Here is a 15,591-nt window from a genome sequence, read left to right as displayed (position 1 = left end):
AAGTGTTGCTTTACAGATTCCAGTAGAGCAAACAGATGGGGATTGACCCTTGACAGCAATTTCTCATTCTCCCTCATTTCCGCACACCCGAACGTGCCCGCTTTCCAAATAAAAAGAAATGAAGTTCTTCCGGACGGTACTGCAGTACTAGCCGGGATGAACTTCACTGATACCAGCCGTTCTGGGACACGCTGTGTGAACCCGGCTTTAAGATATATGCCTGTCCTGTATAGACATGGGAAGTAATCTTCCTGTACAACCCCTATGCTGTTATCATGTTCTCCAGGACTTCTTCATCCAACTTCTTCAGCCACCAGTAATAAAATGCTTGACAATCAGACTCAAACTTGCTCATCTCTGTTATTTAGTTACTAAAAGGAATACATTTTTTTCAGCTAGCTAAAATGGTATTAAACTTTTTTTCTTCAGATAAAATTTTAGGCTCTTGAGTAAATCACAGGTCACTGACCTCACAGCATTACGACAAAGCCACCAGAATGATATTCAGAAAATCTAGTAACTGATACATTGGACTTTTTTGAATGGAGTCTAGGTTACTCACCCTACAGGAGCAGCTTGTGACATGCAATGTTCAATGACCTCTCTCTCTGTGCGAAGACAAGGCCACATTTCTGCAACAAAAAATTGTAGCCTGATTCCGAATAGGAATAATTCTTTTTTTTAAACTAATCATAGAACAATTAATACATTTAATAATTCAAATGTTTAAGATGTTGTAGATAATCGTGTTGAATAGATGTCTCTGTTCTGGGAATCCCTTTCTACAAAAAGAGTACAGACCCCTTAATGAGAAATTTGTTGGCAGATTCCGATGTCTGTCAAAAAGATGTCAGATATTTGATAATTACGGCCATCTATGACAATTATGATCATTGTAGACGGACGCCATTGACTAATATCAGACATCTTTTTGATGGCAGTTGGCAATGATGGCTGCAAAATCCTATAGTATGGACTTAAGATTCATACATAGCCTCGGGATTAAATAATAAATCTGACGGTTTCTTCATAAAAAACAGATTCCAAAATGTAGGCCTTTGTGTGCGACACAGTTTGTACTCATTGCCGGTGCAACAAAAAATCTGCAACACAAAACTACAAAAAAACAGTGGGTTTCATATTAGTAAATCAGGGCTACTGTTTGTACTTGTAGATCTAACTTATACCAAATATCAAATGGTATGTCCAGCAAAGACGTATTTATAAACGAATGTAGCAGAGCAGAACTGTCTTAAAGTGAGTGTGTCACCAGAAAATCACTTGTTTAATAATGTTTTTATGTTAAACATATTTTTTAAGGTGATTATTTTTGGTGATTTTTTAATTTTCCATTTTCCTAGCTATATTATAAAATAATTGTGAGATCTTGAAGTTTTCATTCTCACCGCTGGGGCTAAAACTAAGTTGAGACTATCTGTTTTGTCTGTGTTGATAAGAGGAGGCTGTTGTAAAGTGATCTGTACAGCATTGCAGCGACATGTGACACCGGTAGATAGAGGAGAAAATAGCAGCTCTCTGTGGAGGTCACAGAGCGCACTCCTTAATGTCTGTCTATTGTCGTCTATGTCCATTAGGTTTTCTGTAAAGCATGTCACTAAATGCTGTTAACAACAGCTCAGGCAAAATGGCAGCCCACATAACAATGTACAAAAAGGAAAATAAAAATAAATGACAGTCAGAAAATAGAAACCGATTAGAATAAAAGAACAAGTTTTAGTATCTGATTCTAATCAGTAAAAGAAAATATAGGTGATATATGCCCTTTAAAAACAGACCAATTAACTGTGTATGAACATAGCCTAAATCCTCATGTCTTGCTTCCCTTGTGTCTTAAAGTCCATGTTGGTGCCTAATACCTAACTCATTGTTTACTTGTTTACAACTGTGAATCTTTCAACCATGATAAAATGAAGACAATGCTGTTAACAGATCCTAGTGGAATGGCTGAAAATTACATATATCCATACAAATATATACTTGGTATCGGATGCAATGTAGACAGCACTCTTACTAAAGGGGACTTGGAAGCAATGCTTCCCATTATATGACATCTGATGGAACTGGGCATGGTTTTCTTTTTGTTGGATTTGTATTGAATCCAACAGAAAAAAATCTGTCTGCCTCCATATGAACTTGAAGGCACGCTTAGCAATGTATTGAGCTATAGGCTTCTATGTGTGCTGTGTGATTCAGGGTTAATAATAGTCATAGCAGTAATAATTGAATAGCCACATAGTAGCCAAAATAAAGGATTATTTATTACAGCGATAAACAAAAAATTATCACGATACCGATGGGTGTTTGTTTCTATGCATAGAACAGAAAAATTTCAGTATTGACAAACAAAAAATCCAAATATACTGCAAAATTGTCTCCTGGATGATATTTGTACAATATTTTAGAGATGACTATAGGGGTGTATTTACATATTGTTGTCATATAGCAGTATTTGCTGCATTTTAGCCGAAATGCAATATGACAATATTGTGTGAATAAACCCTAAGGCTGTGTTCACACTACGTAAAAGTACGGCCGTTGCTGTCATGAGCAACAACGGCTGTACTTTGTACGGTGTGGAACTGCCTTTTCTTGTATGGGATCCCTGCCGGTGTGTATACACATCGTATACGCTCCGGCCGGGATCCCGTACGGGGCCTCAAATAAATGACATGTCAGTTTTCTGCGGCCGCAATTCAGTGAATTGCGGCCGCAGAAAGACCTGTCAGTTCACACAATGAAGTGAGCGGCTCCTGTGAGCTGTGGGAGGTTCTGATGTGGGCGCGCGGTTTTGGTGCACCCGCATCAGAACCCTGCGGCCAAAAAATCAGCACTGCAGTACTGGCCGGGATGATCCGTGCAGAGATCGGCTGTTCTCTTTACGTAGTGTGAACATAGCCTAAGGGTGCTTTCACATGTACAGTATCCGCAGCAGATTTGATGGCCCAGATTTGCTTTGCTTTGAATCTGTGACTTCAAATCTGCGCCATCAAATCTGCTGTAGATCCCGTATGTCCATATAGGTGGGGAGCTCCGCTGTGGAATCCCTCCTGCCTCAGTGTCGCACAGTGACTTTATGGGATGGCTCGGGCGCCTCCGCTTCCGTCTCTCTCTGCTCAAAAATTGACATGTCGATTCTTTAAGAGCGGAGGCAAGCGAGCAATCCGATAAAGCCACTGCGGCAAGCAGGATTCCGCCTATATTACTCAGTGTGGACATACCCTAAGGCTATGTTCGCACACAGTCTATAAGTCTCCACACCTGTAAGTCACCACATGTCTCTATGACTGACTCTCTTTAGTATCCCTTTGCCCCATATCGATAGACCTCTCACTAGCCAACCTGCTCTGCACTGAAGAAGGGCAACAATTCTGAAACAGCTGTCTACAGATGGGAGTCTTTCCTTTTGCAAATATTGTTTGGCTTGGCATATATCCCTAGTCAATGTTCTAAGACTGCTAATTAGAGTAAAACACTGACTTGAAGGGACACTACTACTAAAAGGTGTAAGAGCTATTTTGCATATGCTTTCTTCCCAGACTTCCCAGAGCAGCAAGTATAGCCTGTAAGTCTCCCCACGTCTTTATGATAGACACAGTAAAATACAAAAATACGGTCGTCATTTTGAGGTAAAAATACGACAGTATTTTCAATATAATATTGTGCTCCATTAAAGTCAATGGGAAATTGGACAACAGTGCACACAGTATAGAAATAATGGCCTTAATTAATTACTAGAGATGAGCGAACCTGGAGCATGCTCGAGTCCATCCGAACCCGAACTTTCGGCATTTGATTAGCGGTGGCTACTGAAGTTGGATAAAGCCCTAAGGCTATGTGGAAAACATGGATATAGTCATTGGCTGTATCCATGTTTTCCAGACAACCTTAGAGCTTTATCCAACTTCAGCAGCCACCGCTAATCAAATGCCGAACGTTCGGGTTCGGATCGACTCGAACCTGAACCCGGTTCGCTCATCTCTACTATTTACTATTGTCCAGTTTATGAATGCTAATTATTTACTATCTGTTTTTTCAAAACACAGTTGTTTTCCATCTTTTCACACATGTTCTGCATTCTTTCTTATAAGGCGATTGTCCAGGGTCTTGCCTTTTCTGCTCCCCTGTACTCATGTCCTCTCTCTGCTCATCTCAGAAGTGTAGACAGGAAGAGCGTAGACAGGAAGTTAACGCCGACAACCCCTCTAATGTTTTTATGTGACACAATAGGGGAGATTTATCAAACATGGTGTAAGGTGAAACTGTCTCAGTTGCCCCTAGCAACCAATCAGATTCAACCTTTCATTTTCCAAAGAGTCTGTGAGGAATGAAAGATGGAATCTGATTGGTTTCTAGGGGCAACTGAGCCAGTTTCACTTTACACCATGTTTGATAAATCTCCCCCAATGTATTTACAATTCATAGTTTCATGACAAAAACTGAGAAGCTTCTATGTGCGAAAATAAGGATATACCAGATATAGACATACAGAGCATAATTTCTTTATTGAGAGCTTGTAACATGTAATAGGCTTCTAGGGTTCCGGAGTCTTGTCAGTCGTCTTTTTAAGTTCTTCTGGTTCTTCGCCTTGTTTAAATACACTCACAGTCACTTGCCCGACCTCGGACCCATACTTATTCTTCACATTAATGCTGTAGCGCCCAGTGTCTTCAGCGCAGATCTTCTCTATGGTCAAAGTTACGATTGTACCCTTCACATCCAATTTATAGCGGTCTTTAAGGGCCACCTTCTTCTCATTTTTTATCCAGGAGACTTCAGGTGCAGGATCTCCAGAGATATGACACGTCAAACACAGGGTCTAGCAAGAAGAGGAAACGTTTCTTAGGTTTGATGGATGTTAAGGACATATTAATATATGGTTTATTTTACGTATACTTCTGGTAGTTCTCACAAAAAGTGGCATCTATTACTAATAGTCATAATACTTATGAAGAAAATCCCAAACCCAAATCATATGGTAATAGAATGATGTGTTGATGAGTAACCCAGCTGACAGCCTAGCATCTAACAATAGATATGGCCTTATAGATTGCCCGTGAGTGTAATGCAGATTCACACAGGTGCAATACAGATAAACTGCATCCGCATTACACTTTAGTGAAACCACCTTAAAGTGTCACTGTTGTTTAAATTTTATTTGTAGAAATCAATAGTACAGACGATTTTAAGAAACTTTGTTATTGGGTTTATTAGCCAAAAAATGCATTTTTATCATGAAAAAGCAGTTTGAAGCTCTCCCCCCTGTCTTCATGGTTTTCTATGGAGAGGGGAGGGGTTGAGGGGAGATGAGGCACCAAAACAGGACAACAAAGAGTTAATTTACAGCTACATCACTGGGTTATCTCCTTTGAAGTCAGCACAGCTCCCACTATGTAATCCTTTGTTCTCTGCTGGTGACTAATCTCCCTCCTCCCCCTTCATAAGTTACACAGGGCTCGACTGATGTAAAAGAGTCGAGATTTCCTGATAATGAGCAGTAAATGAGAAAGGGGGGGCCTGGGGAAAGTCTTTTTAAATGCAGATAATGCATTTGCCTAATTTGCCTAATAAACCCAATTACAAAGTTACTTAAAATCACCTGGACTATTGATTTCTGTAAAAAAAACAAAATGACAGGGACACTTTAAAGCCTTGTTCATAGGCTGTTATTTGATACTCAAAATAACAGCTATTGTTGTGAGTATCAAATAACAGCCGTTGTTTTACGTACTTTAGAGGCTGTGACAGGCGCTGGCACATTATTCAAGTTTAGGTTCAAGATGGCCACTTTTAAAACCATTTTTAGTGTGGCTATTTTTAAAGCTCCGTTCAATGTTGTGTAAATTATGATGAAAAAAATGGACTGTCAAAAATAAAATCTATTGCGCCAGGCTTAGAAATGTCCCCGCGGCGCCGATGCTCCACAGATTTATGTGGAGGCGCAATGTCTCTATATAAATCCTGTGCGCACCAGCGCAAGTAGTAAAACCTATGCCAGCGTAGAGCTGGCGTAGGTTTCATTAACATTTTCCAGTGTGAAAAATGTTAAATTGAGCGGACACAGAGCCCGTGCCCCCCAGTTTTTCCCCCTCTCTAACCCCCTCCGTGTCCCTCTGGTGCAATGGGTGTATGTATAGGCGCCCGATTCGAAAATTAATTCACACAACAAGCGTGTGTGAATAAATTTATTCACACCTGGCCCCTCTACATCAGAAAATGGCCATGCCGCACCATAAGAAATGTCCCTCTATAAGTGAACAACCTAAAGGAGAAGTCCAGCCGTTTTTAAAATCTGACAGCTGGCGGGGCAGTATGAGCCGGCACGGCAGAGTATGAACTTACCTCTCCTGCGGTGAGTGGCGGGACCGGCCTGGGGATCCGTGCTGGGCTCCAGGATCTGCGGCGCTGTCACATCAAGACCTGGCTGCTCAGCCAGTCAGTGACTGGGGTGGGACGCAGCTCCAGTCACTGATTGGCTGAGCCGCCAGTAATTAAGCTGGGACAGGCCTTCCCTCCCCGAGTTGTGACATCATCACAACTCAGGGGAAAATGCCCTACGGTGAGGTTCCCAAGGCTGGTCCTGCCGCTCACCAGCACAGGGAGAGGTAATTTCATACTCCTGATCAAATTCTCCTCTGCCCCTGCCGGGTCCATATTTCAAAAACAGCCAGACCTCTCCTTTAAAATAACAGCCACTGTTCGCTAAATAACGGCCACCAATAAATGTTCTGAAGCTTAGTTTGACGGCCGCTGCGAACAACAATGGAGTAAAACGATATGCTGAGTGCCCCCCACCGACTCTATCTAATGAATGGTCAGACCCCGACCAATCAAAACTTTTCACATGCCTATGACTGTGAATATAGTTTTTCCAGATGAAAGAGACATTTTATTAAAATGGTTATCCAGCGAAAATCTTTTTCTTTCATATCAACTGGTGTCAGAAAGTTATATATATTTGTAATTTACTTCTATTTAAAAGTCTCAAGTCTTCCCATACTTATTACTGCTGTATGTCCTGCAGGAACTGTTTTATTTTCAGTCTGACACAATGCTCTGTGCTGACATCTCTGGCCCAGACAGGAACTGTCCAGAGCAGGAGAGGTTTTCTATGGGGATTCATAGTAAACCGAGACAAAGTTCCTGTCTCGGCCAGAGATATCAGCAGAGAGCACTGTGTCAGTCTGAAAATAAAACATTTTCTGCATGACATACAACAGCTAATAAGTATGGGAAGACTTGAGATTTTTTAATAGCAGTAAATTACAAATCTGTATAACTTTATGATATCAGTTGATTTGAAAGAAAATGATTTTAGCTGAAAAACCCCCTTCAAGCAAATGCCAGGAAAACTATTTTCATTTGCTACGTTTTTAATAATCAATACCTTGCCTATCATTATTGTTGCCAGGTCAGGAAGACCTCGGACCACTTTAGCACGATCTGGAAATATAAACCAAATATTACACAATGAATTATACAGCAAATAACATCAGTACCACAGGGTAAATACCTTTTTTTTTTTTTTTTGTAAGATTATAGGTCTCGTTGTACAGTGACACACAGCTATGTAACCATCAGTGTTAGCAGCTGGGTACACTGGGATCTAATGGATGGTAATTTATTAAAATAACATCTGTTTCTTATAGTTTTCCTCTGATTTTATCAATCATTTTTCACATGATTGTGTTATAGTAATGTATTAGAAAATATTAAGGAAATAGATATAGTAAGTTACATGTTATCACAGAATGTGGTATAAAATTCCCATCACTTTATACTGAATACTTACTCTTTTCTATTACAGCCGTTTCCCTGAAAGAAATGTGACAAAAATATTAAATTTCCTAACAGAGAGCACTGTAATAGATTGTTTCATATAATACAAATGCAGGTAGAAAAGCTGTAACGTTTACTGGTTCAGATTTATTGGTACTGTAGTTCTATCTGTAAATGCCACCTAAGGCTATGTTCACACTACGTAAAACTACGGCCGTAGTTCTCGCCGGAGAACTACGGCTGTAGTTTTGAGGATGGAACATAGCCTTATTTGCAATGGCATCCTGGCCGGAGCGTACACACATCGTATGCGCTCTGGCCGGGATCCCACGCGGCGCCGGAAAAAACTGACATGTCAGTTTTCTGCGGCCGGAATTCAGTGAACTCCGGCCGCAGAAAGACCTGTCAGTTCACATAGTGAAGCAAGCAGCTCCGGCCGCTTGCTTCACTGTGGGCTATGGGAAGCTCTGATGCGGGCGCGCGCTGATCCGGGTGTTCGCTGAGCCGTTCCGGGCCGGGTGTTCAGGTAATGTGAACATAGCCTAAAACTACAGGGCTATTCCCATCTCAGCTTATATAGTTATACTTGTAGGACTCATTATGTTAAAGGACCCGACCCCCTGTTAGATCCCCTTATACTTACCTCATCGCGCCAGGTCCCGCTTCCTGAGCCGGTCGGGTGACGGAGCATCGGACTCCCCATTCATTCTCTATAAGCATCTGACTCTCCTGTAAGCGCGCGCCAAGCTTCGGGTGCTGAAATCTCAGTCACCCGACCGGCTCAGGAAGCGGGACCCGCCGCGATGAGGTAAGTATAGGGAGATCTAACAGGGTCGGGAGCCTGTCACCCTGGCACGGGGGGTGACAGGTACTTTTTAAATATATTTGCAAATAAATTAATTTTCCAAACTTGCTTCCTCCTAATACCTCTTTACCTCCCATTGTTGACTGCCTATTGTTTAGCTTACTAACCAACTCTCTGCTCTAAAAGCAGTGATCTGGCTGGTATCTATCTATCTATCTATCTATCTAATTACACAGCACCAGCAATACCATAGCATTCGGTGCCAGGGGATACAGGAGATTCGGTGCCAGGGGATACAGTCGTGACCATGGACCAGAGTAAGGCCTCATTCACATGTCCAGTGATTTTTAAGCATCGTGATTTTGTCAGCTAGCTTTAATCCATGATCTGTGAAAAAAAATCTATGATTGCATGTTTTTCAGCTGTATCAGTTTTTTTCACTGATCACTTCACAATGTCACATGTAGCAAAGCTTGCTGTGTCCCCCTTAACCCACCCCCCAGATGTAGCAGAGCTGAATGTGTCCCCCCCAGATGTAGCAGAGCGAAATATGCCCCCCCCCCTCCCAGACCTCTGGCAGCACATCACCAACCACAGTGCATCAGAACCTTTCCTGATCTTCTGATCCTCGCTCCGGAGAAACTCACAGGGAGTAGGATGCTTCACTAAGGGATCGGGAGTCAATCACTGCAGCTGCTGCCAGTTCAAGGTCAATATGTGCCGACTCCGGGGATGTGTTGGGTTGGGGGTTGGAGGCACTGGTGTTATGGGTGGGGAAGTTGACAGGAGCAGGGGGTAACAGGAGCGATATGGCATGGATGGCATGCGTGGCATGGATGGCATGAATGCACACATAGGATTTATTAGACCCAAAATTTGTCCGTGGTTGCGGATTCGCTCCCATGGACAATTTTAGGACCCATTAAACCCTTTTTTATAGGACGTGTGAATAAGGCCTAAATATAAGGAAGATAATCCATAGCACTCCAAAGGGGGGAAGTGGGAAAACAGCCTCATGAGTAGAATAGGACGTTATTTTCCTAATAAAATCTATTACAGCCTTTCTTATATTCCCTTGTAATATTGATTTCTACAAAGATGTTTGAGATGACGGCTGCACTTTAAGTATACTGGTAGTTAACAAGATACTGAATGTAGGAAGGAAACAGAATGGGGGCTTTCTGCCAACTATGGTGCACAGCTGTTGTGATATTTATGCCAAGGCTTGACGCTGTGTCTTATGTATTAAAATAGGCAGTGGATCAATTTTTAATGATTTCATGGATGCCAACATTTGAAACCAGTTTGTAGGAAATCGCCCACTATCTGGCATCTTTATGGTTCCGAATCATGTTCAATTTTATACTATCTTAGCTCGATCACTAACGCAAAAACGTATACTGAACCAGTAGTGCGCTGGTATTAAATAATTTTGAACATGAAATGAGGATCACATCCACATTTCATTAGCGGTTCTAACATAATGTGTCCCTATATTTATTTAAAGGGGGTATCCAGCGCTACAAAAACGTGGCCACTTTCTTCCAGAGACGGCACACCTCCTGTCTCCAGTTCAGGTGTGGTCTGAAATTAAATTGAAATTAAGCTCCATTTACTTCAATGCAACAGAGTAACAAAACCTGCACCCAACCTGGATACAAGATCAGTGCTGTCTTTGAAAGAAAGTGGCAATGTTTTTGTTGCGCTGGAATCCCTTTAATCAGGAATTTCCTAATCTTGTAACAGATAACCCTTCAATGGTCATAGCCTAGCCGAGAATGTGAAAAGTCATGTGTGCTGGAGCTCCCACTACTATAATCCGGAAGCATCCATATACCCTGCTCTGATCGCTGAACTCTGGGGGCTCTGTTTTTATAAAGATTATATTAAAGAATGTGATGAAACCTTGTGAAAAGGGAAATGTGAGACATTTTATCTAGATTATTCTCTGGAGGTTCAAGGATATTAGGCTCAGTTTCTGGACATTAAAGGGGTACTGGAGTAACTGTACCAACAGAGTGCAATATTCTAAGACAGACCTCAGAGCGGATGTCAGGAATAGTACCCACTGCCCCCACCTCACTTACCCAACGCGCATGTTCACGTATCTTGCTTTGTTAAGGGTAATCGACTAATGAACTCTAACATGGTCATAGGAGCAACATAAAATCAAAAAACTGCGTCCACAAATGACCGGGAAAGAGTCTTTGTCCTAAACCAGGGGTGGGGAACCATTTCCATGTCGAGGGCCGGTCGGGCATTAATAAAATCATTTGAGGGCCGCATACCATGCGCGGCAGTTAGTAGTGTGTTTGCAGCACCCGGGGCAAGGCAAAGTATTGTTCCTCTAGTGCCCCTGCTATTGTAGTTGACCCCCAGTGCCTGTCCCTTGTAGTCTAGTTAACCCCCCAGTCATGTCCCTGGTAGCCTAGTTAACCCCCCCCCCCAGTCATGTCCCTGGTAGCCTAGTTAATTCCCCCAGTCATGTCCCTGGTAGCCTAGTTAACCCCCCTCCCAGTCATGTCCCTGGTAGCCTAGTTAACCCCCCCCAGTCATGTCCCTGGTAGCCTAGTTAACCCCCCCCCCCCCTCAGTCATGTCTCTGGTAGCCTAGTTAATCCCCCCAGTCATGTCCCTGGCAGCCTAGTTAACCCCCCCCCCAGTCATGTCCCTGGTAGCCTAGTTAACCCCCCTAGTCATGTCCCTGGTAGCCTAGTTAACCCCCCCCAGTCATGTCTCTAGTAGCCTAGTTAATCCCCCCAGTCATGTCCCTGGTTGCCTAGTTAACCCCCCCCCAGTCATGTCCCTGGTTGCCTAGTTAACCCCCCCCAGTCATGTCCCTGGTAGCCTAGTTAACGCCCATCAGTCATGTCCCTTTTGCCTAGTTAACCCCCATCAGTCATGTCCCTGTTGCCTAGTTAACCCCCATCAGTCATGTCCCTGTTGCCTAGTTAACCCCCATAAGTCATGTCCCTGGTAGCCTAGTTAATCCCCCAAGTCATGTTCCTGGTAGCCTAGTTAACCCCCCCCCCCAGTCATGTCCCTGGTAGCCTAGTTAACCCCCATAAGTCATGTCCCTGTTGCCTAGTTAACCCCCATAAGTCATGTCCCTGTTGCCTAGTTAGCCCCCATAAGTCATGTCCCTGGTAGCCTAGTTAACCCCCAAATAAAAAAAATAAACATCCCACTCACCTTTCCTCCGCTCCCACGCGGTCCAGGTCCTCTTCTTTCCCCTCTAGCCTGTGCTCGTCTTCTCCTGCAGGCGGCGCGCGATGAAATGACGTCATTGCGCGCGGCCCGCAGGAGACGGAAGACGTGCGTCACTCTAGTGGGGAAGGAGCCGACACAGACAGCATCCTCCTGGCAGCTCTCACAGACACCGAAGGATGCTGTGTGCGCCGGCTCCTTCCCCTCCAGTGCGGCGCGTGTCACAGGGGAGCCGCGGGACGCATCGGGAGGTCTCAGGGGCCGGATGCGGCCCGCAGGCCGGAGGTTCCCCACCCCTGTCCTAAATAAATCACCAAAGAAATGCAGACATCTTGAACTGAATGTCCTCTTAAAGTTTAACTACCCTTTTAAAAAACTTATGACATGTCATAGTGACATGTCAGAAATGCGTATCGGTCGAGGTCCGGCTACTGAGAACCTCGCAGATTGCTAAAAAGAAGGGCCAGGCTTGCACAGGAGCGTGCACTCTGCCCCTTCATCTCCGCTACAGGGAGGTGAATTCCATAGATTGCTCTTATTAGCAGTCTACAGAATTCATCAACCTGTAGTGGGCGCTCTGCCCTATCAATCTAGCCATCAGCGGGGTTCTCACAGCCGGACCCCAACCGATACGCTATGACATGTCAGAAGTTTTTAAAAACGGTAGTTACACTTTAAAGACTAACATTGTAATATAACTTTTTGAAAACCAAACTGTACATCTTTTTATTAACACTTACTTGCATTTCTGGTATTCTGCCATTGCATCATCAAAAGCTGAAAATGAAGAAATAAATTATTTACAAAATGGCTGCTTTAGGTCCCACCAAAAATATAATTGCCATAACAAGCAGATTCCAGTTTTCGAAAAGAAAAAGGTATAACATACTTAAAATCATGGCCGACAACATTTTTGTGTATGCAAAAAAAATGTTTTTAAAAATTATTATTATTTTTTTTTTACGATATAGATAGGGATAGCTATAGGTATAGATAGGGATAACTTGATTTCCTGGGACAGCCTCTGTAAGTCCCAATTCAAAATCAGCAGCATGACCCTTAACAATCCCATTTAATTGATAATACTGATGTCTTTTAATGTGGCAGAGAGGTCCTTGGGCCTTCTCAGGTGCCAAATTATCAAATGCAATTATTAAATGAAACTTTTGTTTAACACAGAGGGAGTCTAAGACATTACTTTTTTATTACCTTTACCGCTGAGGTCAAGCGTCCGTTTATGGATGTCTTTACCATCAAACAGTTCAAGTGTATACAGACCTCGGTCTGAGTCAGTAGGATTCTTGATTTGAAGCCATACTTGGTTCTCTGTGCTGCCAGATTTAACCCTTTCTGTACTGGACAGTGTCTGAGTTCTGTGTATACAAATTGCAATGTTTTATTTATACAGGTATTTAAAGAGAAATTAAATTGGTTGTTCAGGGACTATTTTGATATATGAGCCATTCCATTAAAACTGAACTTTCCGTAACACCTAGTTAAAATTTTTTTTAACAGCTAATTAAAAAAAAAGCAATTTAACCACAAAAGTTATAAATATACATTAAGGGTGCCTTCACACCTACCGTATCGCAGCAGAAAATCCGCTGCGGATCCACAGCAGATTTGTAGGTGCGGATTTGATGCTGTGTTTATTCATTTAGTTAAATCTGCTGCGGATCCGCAGCAGATTTTCTGCTGCGATACGGTAGGTGTGAAGGCACCCTTAGACTCTTAATGTATATTTATAACTTTAGTGTTTAAATTGCAGTTTTACTAGGTTTAACTAGGTAAAGGTTCAGTTTGGATGGAATGGCCCATATGGAAGTCACCTTTTATATAGTCACCTCCCCAAATCCCCCCCCCCCCTTTCTGATGGTACCAGATCCTGCTGTTCAGCACTTCCTAGTCTCATTCTCAACACGAGAGAGTTCCCATTCCTAATTGGTGGCTACGAGAAACAGCTGCATCCCCTGATTGGCTGAGTGGGCACTTCTTTGTGTTGAGCCCGAGACCAGGAAGTGCTGTGCAACAGCATTGGGGGTCAAAGGTAAGTGAGTACATGTTTTTTTTTTTTAGCCCTGTCAGAGTCAATTTCCATATAAGAAATAGTCCCCGGACAACCTCTTTAGACTATAGACTAGAATGTGTACATAGAAAACCTGACCATCAAGTTAAACCAGAAGCTACAAGCAGTCTGTGACTGTACATCAGTGATAGCAAGGACCTAGCTCCCATCTCATTTTTTTTCTCCATTTAGCATACATCCTAGAAAATCTTCTAATGGATATGTTAAAGGGCTATATATGACCCATATAAGCAATATAATAAGAAACAAATGTTATCACTACACCTTGACCACTAGTATTACCGCCACATAGTGACTAATACTACCATACCATTACTAAATAAAACCATGATACAAAGACCAGTCTCCCACACACACTGATCCATATAGAAGTAAATAACAATTACACACAGGCTCTGCACACCAAATAAGTAAAATTACAGTGCAGTTACAATCTATTGACTCACACGGGGCATCTTATCAACTTTTTGGCCAGTGCCCTTTTCAACTCCATTGGGCACAAGAATTTTCCTAGTGACAATTTGGTGACAGAATCTGTCAAACATTTTAGGCTCCTCGCTCTGGCACCATCCCCACCTCTATTGTTTCGCATAGTAACAATACCTACTTTATTATCCCCATGTAGTATATAGACCTAATTTGGCTCTCAAATGGGGCCTATGATCCTCTGTGACCTCATGTAGTGGAAAGGCACCATCTGTGCCTTTATATAGTAGCTTGATTACCTCTGTGTGTTCATTTAGAGGTTAAGCCCTGTTTGCGTATCCATACAGTAGTTAGGCCCCTCTGTACTCCCATATAGTAGTTAGGTCCCCTCTGTGCATTTATATAGTAGCTAGGCCTGCTTTGTACATCCATTGTCCCCTCTGTGCCCTCTTTAGTCCCCTCTGGGCCCTTGTATTTAAGCCCCTCTTTGTCTCCATATAGTAGTTAGGCCGCCTCTGTGCATACATACAGTAGTTAGGCAGGGGGCCAAGGCACTTGCTTAGGTTTTTGGCTGCTGAGACCTCCCAGGGGGCACACTCTAGCTCTGGGCTAGTCTGAGCCAGTCTTTCAGTCAGTTTTCTACAGTTCTGTTACAAACACTGACTTTTGCTTGTGTCTGCCTAAGTTTTTCATGTGGTATGTAGTACAGTTTTTGTTTACAAGACAGATTTTTTAAAGTTATCAATCCTTATGCTTTGATTCTTTCCTTGGTTTACCTGTATGTTTCTCCTTTTTTAATCTTTCCATTTTGTTTTTATGTCCACCAAATTTTGCACACAGGTGACCAGGGACAACCAACATCTTTTGTCATACTCCATGTTTTATTTTAATCTTGAATAAGTTTTATAACTGTTATTTTTCATTGTTTCCATTGGCAAACTCCTTGCTGGCGCCATGTTTTCTTTCAATTAGCCAATTAAGAGCTTAACAAGGTCTGTAACCACATTTACGTAAATTATTACAACTGTAAAAATGTATGCTATTAATAAAATATCATAATTTCATAGCCATGTACAGATATTTTTGGGTAAAAAAATCTGTAATTTGTGTATAGGTATAAAGTAAAGCAGGGGCAGGGAACCTTGGCTGTCCAGCTGTTACAAAACTACAACTCACATCATGCCTAATGGGAGTTGCAGTGTTACAAAAGCTGGAGAGCCAAGGTTCCCTACCCCTGAAGTAAAGAACAGACAATGAATAGTGGTAGAACC

The 15,591-nt window shown here is 42.4% G+C and overlaps 1 protein-coding gene across 1 annotated transcript in view; it reads right to left on the bottom strand.

Annotated features, from left to right (window-relative positions):
- Window positions 1-4,517: 4,517 nt before the first annotated feature.
- The window catches only part of MYOM3 (myomesin 3), a 93,133-nt gene continuing 82,059 nt past the window's right edge, over window positions 4,518-15,591 (bottom strand). The window contains exons 33-37 of the mRNA XM_069971285.1: window positions 13,018-13,181; window positions 12,549-12,585; window positions 7,811-7,833; window positions 7,406-7,461; window positions 4,518-4,837 (exon numbers count right to left, since the gene is read on the bottom strand). Coding sequence (XP_069827386.1) covers window positions 4,553-4,837; window positions 7,406-7,461; window positions 7,811-7,833; window positions 12,549-12,585; window positions 13,018-13,181 — 565 coding nt within the window. The 3' untranslated portion in view covers window positions 4,518-4,552. The remainder of the gene's footprint in view (window positions 4,838-7,405; window positions 7,462-7,810; window positions 7,834-12,548; window positions 12,586-13,017; window positions 13,182-15,591) is intronic.

The sequence above is a fragment of the Dendropsophus ebraccatus genome, chromosome 5, assembly GCF_027789765.1.
Source record: "Dendropsophus ebraccatus isolate aDenEbr1 chromosome 5, aDenEbr1.pat, whole genome shotgun sequence".
Taxonomy (NCBI): Eukaryota; Metazoa; Chordata; class Amphibia; order Anura; family Hylidae; genus Dendropsophus; species Dendropsophus ebraccatus.
This window is presented reverse-complemented; position numbering and strand designations above follow the sequence as displayed.